At 56.2% G+C, this 8,370-nt stretch overlaps 1 protein-coding gene across 2 annotated transcripts in view; it reads right to left on the bottom strand.

Annotated features, from left to right (window-relative positions):
* Nucleotides 1–394: 394 nt before the first annotated feature.
* Nucleotides 395–8,370, bottom strand: part of TMEM39B (transmembrane protein 39B) — a 12,494-nt gene continuing 4,518 nt past the window's right edge. For both annotated transcript variants that reach the window (XM_027728398.2, XM_027728395.2), the window contains exons 2-9: nt 6,412–6,588; nt 4,212–4,431; nt 3,860–3,943; nt 3,099–3,253; nt 2,071–2,407; nt 1,464–1,651; nt 999–1,119; nt 395–781 (exon numbers count right to left, since the gene is read on the bottom strand). In XM_027728398.2, coding sequence (XP_027584199.1) covers nt 545–781; nt 999–1,119; nt 1,464–1,651; nt 2,071–2,407; nt 3,099–3,253; nt 3,860–3,943; nt 4,212–4,431; nt 6,412–6,539 — 1,470 coding nt within the window. In that variant the 5' untranslated portion in view covers nt 6,540–6,588 and the 3' untranslated portion in view covers nt 395–544. The remainder of the gene's footprint in view (nt 782–998; nt 1,120–1,463; nt 1,652–2,070; nt 2,408–3,098; nt 3,254–3,859; nt 3,944–4,211; nt 4,432–6,411; nt 6,589–8,370) is intronic.

Below are 8,370 nucleotides of genomic sequence, written 5' to 3'. Positions count from 1 at the left end.
GAGCGGGATCGGGATCAGGAGCGCGCGCTCCGGGCGCCCCCTGGCGGCGACGGGGCCCCGCCGGAACAAAGGCCGGAGCCGGGACCCCCCCCGGGATCTCCCGGGACCCCCTCGGGACCCCCCCACGGGCAGGAGGGAGCCCGGGACCCCCCCACGGGCAGGAGGGAGCCCGGGACCCCCCCACTGGAGAGGGCACGGCCCGTGCCCCAGGGCCTGGGACACCCGGGGAACGAGCTGCGCCCCTTCCTCCTCTCCCTCTCCCTCCCCGTCCTCCCGCTCCTCCTCCTCCTCCCCCGGCCCGGGGGTCCCTCCCCGCCCCGCGCCCTTCTCGGAGCGGGGCGTGTGCCGCGTGGGAGGGATTATTTAACCGAACAACAAACGCACAAACAACTTGTTGGGAGTAAAAAAATATGTTTTTTTTTTTTCCTTTTAATTACATCAGTGATCAAAGAAAAAAAAAAAAGCAGTGGTAACAAAAATACAAAGCTCTGAGGGTTTCTTGTTTTGTTTGTTCTGTAACAAGCTCAGCATCAGTGCAATTGTTTTAATTTAACTTCTGCTCTGAGTCCCTGCTGGCAGCATATGAGTAGGCTTTGCCCAGCACCAGACGGTCACGCAGCAGCTTGAAGAAGGCGTAGTAATTGCTGAAGAGGATCAGAGCCAGGGAGATGGTCTGGTGCCACTTCTCCGAGGAAATCAGCGAGTAAAGCTGGTAGAAGATGACGGCCCCTTCCAGCAGGATCAGGATGTTGAGGATCCTCAGTGGTTTGCTGAAAAAGAACTGTGGGAGAACACAGTGAGGCAACCGAGCGAGAGGCGGAACCTCTGGGGTGGGTTTTGGGTGGGATTCCTCTGGGATTATCCACAGGGATAAGTAACTTCCCACCCTGGGCACTTGGAAAGCCACCCTCTGGCAGCCCCAGGTGTCCAGGACACGAGGACCATGGCCCTGCCCGGGTGCTACCCCTCTGTTTCCCAGGAAGGAGACGTGACCTTACGTGGAACCTGAAGTGCGAGACGTCGGAGGGCACGGCCACGTTGTAGTGCCCCACGGCCTTGTACACGTTCTTGCTGTGCTTCACCAACACCCCCTGCGGCCACATGCACTCCTCAGTCCACCTGCAGGGAACAGGGAGCCCTCAGTGCTGCCTGCACGTGGGAACAGGGGCTGCTGCCTTCCCCCTGCCCACGGGGAGCACGGGCAGGTTGGCCCGTCCGGGTGTGTCACCACGGTGGTGACAACTGGCAGGTACCCGTGGCCAGGAGCGGCAGGAACCTTGCCAAAAATCAGCTCTGCTGGCTGAGCTTGGCAGTGGGCAATGCACAGAGTGTCTGTGCTGTTGGAGGTATCAGCCCACAACTCCGCTCTCAGTTTTCTCCCTCGTTTTTTATTTTAAGGCTGAGCTCCCTGTCCAGCCCTCTCAGGGAAAACCCAGCCCTAACCCCAAGAGAGAATTCCTTACTGATGCTGCAGCACGTTGGAGCAGAGGGCTGGATCCACCTTCTGCCAGCAGCCCAGGTGTGCTGCAGCCTTGTGGAGCAGGTCACAGTAGCGGGCAGGGAGCAGGTACTGCATCAGGATCACGGAGGTGCTGATGGAAACCAGCAGGAAGAGCTCACAGGACCAGCGTTTGTCGTAGTACTGAGTGTTCTGTGGGGGGACAGGAACGTGTGGCATGTTTGGGCATTGGTGTGACAACGTGTCTGCACAGCCCCACCTGCCAGAGCCATCAGAACACAAAGCACTCAGGCAGGTAGAAGGAGGCAGCTGCATGCAGCTGTTAATCCCGCTTGGAAAGAAGCACCCACATAGGATGGCTGATGCAGAACTGCTGTGCCAGCACCAAAAACAGGGGGATGGCTCCTGATGCTCCCCGTGCTCAGCTGACAGCGGGTGGGAGCACCAGGGGACAGACCTCCCTGGGGGATGAGTTATGAGGAGACATTTGTCTCATTCACAGATTAGGAATATAACATTAGTACCACACCTTAGGGATTCAACAATGTCCCCCTCCCCGCTGCCACCACGGCCCAGTGCCCACCTCCCAGCCAGCCCCAGCCCTCTCTCACCTTCACAAACCAGACGGGCACGAAGGCCACGTAGTAGGCACTGAGCATGGAGCTCACCAGCACCTCCTTCATGCGCCAGTTGAAGTCCATTTTGAGGTACTCCACCTCGTTGCGGATGAGGTCCGGGGAGAGGCAGCAGGCGTGGGTGGGCATGGCCTCCATGCCGTACATGTGCCGCGTGTGCTGCTTCCACGTCTCCTTGAGCACCGTCAGGTAGTCCCTGCCCCGGGCCCCCACCTCGCCCGTGTCCCTGGGGCCGATGTTGGCCACCTGGGCAAACAGCCCCGCCTTGCGCAGGTCACAGTTCAGCTGGAGGAAGGGAATGTACATCCCGAACCTGGAGCAGCACAGGGCGGAAGGGCTGTTAGTCCTGAGGGTTTGCTGCAGCACAGCCCCTTCCCGAAGCCAGGAGGAGGTTCCCTGTGGTTGCCCCATGCCTGGAAGTGTCCAAGGCCAGGCTGGAGCAACCTGGGCTACTGGGAGGTGTCCCCGCCCGTGGCAGGGGGTGGAACGGGATGATCTTTAATGTCCCTTCCAACCCAAACCATTCCATCATTCTGTGATTCTAAATGGCCTCTAATACCTACAGAAACTCCTGAAAAGAGCTTCACCACTGATCTCAAGTCTCAGATCTTTATGGATGCTTCCTCCTTCATTTATCAGGGAGAAAGGAGCTATTTTCCATACACGACTGGAAGCAAAACCAGCTCCCTTTTATCAGTTAACACGAAGCAGGGAAGCTGTTTGATTCCCTCCACCTGGAGCCAAAGGAAACTGAAGCCACGAGTTTTTTTGAACACTATGGGAAAAGCACACACTCCCTTCTCAGAGGACACGAGCAATCTAAGGATTGGTGCTCACATAAAGCTGAGACACAGGCAGATGTCAAAGACCTGCCCTGCCAGCACGGAATGTGACACAGCAAAGGGGAAAAGGTGACCAGGTAACTGAGCACTTACTGGGGCTTCACTTCAACACCCCCTGCAGTGCCCATGAGGGATCCCCCTCCCTGACACAGGGATACTCACGGGTAGCACAGGAACAGGAGGTTGAGGAAGGAGTAGGTTCTGAAGAGGTGGATGATGGATCGGCACAGGCTCCAGCCCGTGCCGGTGAGGACGGCAAACCGAGTGACCACCAGGAACACGGAGCGGGGCAGGGACACTTTGCCACTCTGGGAAGCCTGTGGGAGAGAGGAGAGAGCTGGGCACAGGGGAGGCTCATTCCCTCTTCCTGCAGGGAGTAAAACTCAATCTGTGAATCAAGTAAAGCACCAGGGAAAGGCTGAGTGATGCCAGGACAGGGAGGCCTTCTGTGGAATCTCCAAAACCTCTGGAATCTGGGCCTCATTCCTCAGGCTGGAGGGAGGAGAGCTCTGAGTTCCTTGTTAAACTCTGGCAGTTAAAGTGTGACCAGCCCACCCTCCTGGCCCTGCTCACCACAGGACATTTCCACGGTGAGCAGACACCCACTGACTTTCCCTGGGGAAAGGTGGAGTGATGGAGAGAACAGGAAAAGAGCCAATTAGGAGGAGGGAAGCAGAATCACTACAAGTCTAGTTGAGACAGTAATTCAGAGACAATCCCAGAAGGACAGAGTCAGGAGAGGTGGTTTGGGGCTCTCAGTTCTGTTCTCTGCTCTTCCCATTCCAAACCATGCCTGGGATTCTGACTTGGGCGTATCACAAAGCTCTTTAGGAAAAGACAGAGGAGTTTGGAACTGCAGAAGGGACACACAGCCTTGCAATTCCCCCCAAAGAACAGCTCTGAGATCTGCCTGGGGACTTTACCTCCTTCACAATAGCACTGATGAGCCGCCGGGCCAGGACGATGGTTGTCACCGTCAGCACGTTGAAGTCAATAAGGTGAAAGTTCTGTGGAGACAAAACCAAAATGATCCCGTTCCCATGAGGCAGCAGAAACCCACATTCAACAGAGAAACTTCCAAATTATCCTCTTCTCTTTGGACTCTCTTCCAAGATTGGAGAGAGAATGACAAGCAGGCAGCCAGCACCCAAAACTTGGCAAAGTAAAGAGTTGCAGAGTCACGTGTAGTTTACATTAAATATAAATATATATAAAATGTAATGTTTAACGACCCCAGAGACATCCTGGGAGTATCATCTGTCCTCTGGTGCTTACCAGTGATGTGTGGGAGGGAGGGTGGGAGGGTGGGTACCACCACACCGTCTTGTAGATGTTGATGTAGTGGACAAAGAGAGCGACGAGGTGACAGAAGAAGAGCTGGAGCTCGAACAGGACACTCCTCTCCACAGGCAGCTCTGGGATCTTACAGTGCCTCAGGGGGACCACTGTCTGTGCTGCCAAAGGGGGGCTGGAAAGGCCTGTACCTGAGCCACTCCTGCCAAGGGAAGCCAAGAGTCAGGAATGAAGAGGGCAGTGTCCTCCTGCCCACCCACCCAGGCTGTACAAGGACTAACACTGACTGAGAAACCCAAGCTAACCATCAGTGGCTGCCACAAAACAGAAGTGTCAGCACCCCAAAGACGTCCAGGATGACTCTGGCAGGCAGATGTGAGCAGGAATTTGCCCAGAGAAAGCAAAACTTGGAACCAGGCCAGCCTACAGCACCAGGTCACTTGATATTAAATCCCCTGTGTTGAGCCAGGTTCAAACCCAGGGCTGTGCTGTGCTACTCAAGGGACAACCAGTGACTCCCTTAATTAATTGGAACCTTTCAGACCTCAAGTTGCTATTTACATATCTAAGAGTGCTTGAACATGAAAGACAGAGCAATTACACACAAGCCCTTGTTCATTCTTCACCTTCTATTCACCTGAGGAGGAAAAACGAGTTTAGCCAGAGGTGTGTGTTCCTGTGTGAGCACGCACAGGATCCCAGACAGATCCTTTAATCGAGGGGAATTAAGATACACCAGATATATCTCTCCTGATTTGCAGTCTCTAAATAACAACAGGCGAAGGAATCTGGGTGTGGGTTTCAAAGAAACTGCAGAGCACAAACTCCCATTGAAAATCCCAAAATGAAACCACAGGTGTGGCTGCAGGAAGGCTGCTGATCCTGGGGGACGCAGCTGGATCAGTCCAGGGTTTAAAACAGCAGGGCTGACAGCTTAAAATGAGGGGGAAATCTTAGGAGATGTCTCTCTGAAATGACCAGATTCCCAAGGTGAAAGAGGTTCAGCTCCTCAGGATTGATTAAACTGTGGAATCACAGAATGGCCGGGGTTGGAAAGGACCTTAAAACCCATCCAGTCCCACCCCCTGCCCTGGGAAGGGACACCTCCCACTAGAGCAGTCAAGCCCCAGCCCCATAAGCAGGAGGTGCCTTATGAACCCTGCAAAGCAAATGTTAAATCTGTCTAAACACACTCCCTGCTGAGGGCCCTGGGCCAGGAAAATCACAGGGATACAGTTATCCAGGCAAGTCATTGCAAGGCCACAGGCAGAGCAATCCAGCTTTGCTGGGAGAGCACACACAGCTCCTTATCACAGGTGGGGAATGCACAAGCCCACACCCCAGCTCATCCCCAAGGAATCTGGGCTTTTCAGGAGGGTATGGAGTGACAGGGCAAGGGGGAATGGCTTCCCACTGCCAGAGGGCAGGGTTAGATGGGACAGTGGGGAGAAATTCCCCCCTGGGAGGGTGGGGAGGGGCTGGAATGGATTTCCCAGAGCAACTGTGGCTGGCCCATCCCTGGGAGTGTCCAAGGCCAGGTTGGAGCAACGTGGGACAGGGGAAGGTGCCCCTGCCCATGGCAGGGGGTGGGACTGGATGGGCTTTAAGGTTGGAAAAGCTCTCCGAGATGGTTAAGTCCAATCTTGTGCCCCCAAGCCCATCAAACCCTCTCACAAAGCTCCACATCCACTCGTTTTAACACTCCCAGGGATGATCTGAACACCACAGGGATGGTTTGGACACTCCCAGGGATGGTTTGGACACTCCAGGGATGGACTGGACACCCCAGGGATGGACTGGACACCCCCAGGGATGGTTTGGACACTCCAGGGATGGACTGGACACCCCCAGGGATGGGGACTCCCCCACTTCCCTGGGCAGCCCCTTCCAAGGCCTGACCACCCTTTCTGTGAGGAATTTTTTCCTGTTATCCAGCCTCACCCTCCCAGGCGACAGGACAAGGGATGAACGACTTCAAACCGCAAGAAGGGAGATCAGGGTGGGACACTGGGAAGAAACTGCTCCCCCGTGAGGGTGGGGAGGCCCCAGCACAGGTTACCCAGGGAAGCCGTGGCAGGGAGTGGGAACGGGATGAGCTTCAAGATCCCTCCCAGTGCAACCCACGCCAGGTGGCTGCAGGGGGGAGCAGAGCCTGGCTGGCTGTGGCTCTGGGGGCCCGTACCTGGTCCGGGAGCGCACGCCTGTGACGGAGGAGCCCGAGGAGTGTGCGGAGCCGCCGGCAGCTCCGGGCTCACACAGCGGGTTCCGGCAGTAGGAGGTTCTGTTGGGACCTCGCCGGCCCCCGGCCATTCCCGAGCCGTGGGAGCTGCTCACTGCGGGATCGCTCCAGGCCCCACCACTGCAAGCAGAGACGGATTGTTGATTAGGGATGGTTGATCATTCCGGGCTCATCCGTCGCCGCCACTGCCATGGCAGGATAACCCGATTCCCAAGCCTGTTCCTTGCCTCCTGCATTTCCCCAGGCTGTGGATGAGGGCTTGTTGAGGTGCTGGGAATTCATGGAGAGTCCGTGTGTGGAGGCTTCCATGGAGCTCTTCCTGCCTCTCTCCCAACCCAAGTTTACAAGGAATTTGATCAGCATCCCTGTGGTGTTATCCCTGTGCCACAGGCAGGGCAGAGACTCAAGAATTCCCCAAAAGGAATTCAGGGGGTTAGGGATATCAGAGGCACCCAGAGATGCTCAGGAATTCCCCTGAAGGATCCAGGGAATTAGGGATATTAGAGACACCTAGAGATGCTCAAGAATTCCCCCAAAGGACCCAGGAAATTAGGGATATCAGAGGCACCCAGAGATGCTCAAGAATTCCCCCAAAGGATCCTGGGGATTAAGGATATTACCTGGGTCCTCTTTGCCCAATTTTGTGCTGAAATTGAAGATTACAACTTTTTCTTTTTTTTTCCCCAAGGAATTACAGACTGGCTTTTTCCTTTTTGGCTCCTTAGAACTGGGAAAAAGAACCCATTTTTAGGGCATTCGTTGTTTTATGTTTGCATGGCACTGAGGCCAATGGGGTATCAGCCCAAATTTAGCTTTTCCAGGGATGTTTGGCACAGTGTAAACCATAACACTAATCCCAAGGTTTTTAAACCTTCCCTGGATCCTGCTTAAACCTCAGGAGACCCTACACAACTTCAGAGAAAGGAGAAGGTGATAAAACCCCCATTTACAAGTGAAATCTGAGCTGTGAGGAAACTCAGGTCACACCAGTTACTGAACATTCCTTTTCCTGGTGGTGGATAATTTCCAGTTTGCACCACTTGGAGTAAAAAAAAACTTGCTGAGGGTTTAGAGACTGTTCTTAAAGAAGTTTTAAAGCTGGAGCTGAGCTCAGGACTCCTAGTGCTGGACAGTGGGGGACACCTGGGAAGCGTCGGGATGCAGTTTTTGGGGGGTGCAGGAGCTCTGGGAGCTCCCTGGAAGCTCTGAGGGAGCAGTGGAGGCTGTGAGGGCACAGACGGGGGGGTTCCAGGTCTGCAGGAGGGCAGGAAGGAGCCACAGAGGCTCCAGGGGAAAAATGTGGGGGCACAAGGAGGGCTAAAGAAGAGCAGTGGGGGCCAAGGGGGGCCTGGGGGAGCAATAGGGGCTGAAGAGGAAATGTGGGGGCACAAGTGGGGGTTGTAGAAGAGCTGAGGGGGCCACTGGGGGCTCTGGGGGGGCAACGGGGGCTATCAGGGGGAAATCTGGGGGTGCAAGTGGGGACTGCAAGAGAACAGTGGCCAACACAGGGGGTCTGGGGGAGCGTAAGAGGGAAATGTGGGGGTACAAGTGGGGTCTAAAGAAGAGCTGAGGGGGTCAAGGGGGCTCTGGGGAAGCAACAGGAGCAGTCAGGGGGTGATGGGAGCTCTGAGCGCCCGGGAGGTCCGGCTGGGGCAGCACCGGGACCCTCCAGGGAGCCCGGGGGTGGCCCTGCAGCCTCTACTGGGGCACACAGGACCTGCATTAAGGACTCCGGAGGGAGGTGAGGGGTCCATGAGCACGCCCCGAGGCTGCTGCGGGGCTCTGGAGGGGCTCCGGGCGAGGCCGCGCCCCCCCTGAGCGCGGCGCGGTCGGGGCGGGGCGAGCCGCGGGGCTGCGCCGCGCCCCGCCCGGCGCACGGGCCGTCCCCGCGGCTGCCGGCGG

This window comes from Pipra filicauda, unplaced genomic scaffold, assembly GCF_003945595.2.
Source record: "Pipra filicauda isolate LSUMZ 115617 unplaced genomic scaffold, ASM394559v2 scaffold531_size399970_pilon, whole genome shotgun sequence".
NCBI classification, from domain to species: domain Eukaryota; kingdom Metazoa; phylum Chordata; class Aves; order Passeriformes; family Pipridae; genus Pipra; species Pipra filicauda.
Note: the sequence above shows the minus strand (reverse complement) of the source record. Positions and strands in the feature narration are given on the sequence as shown.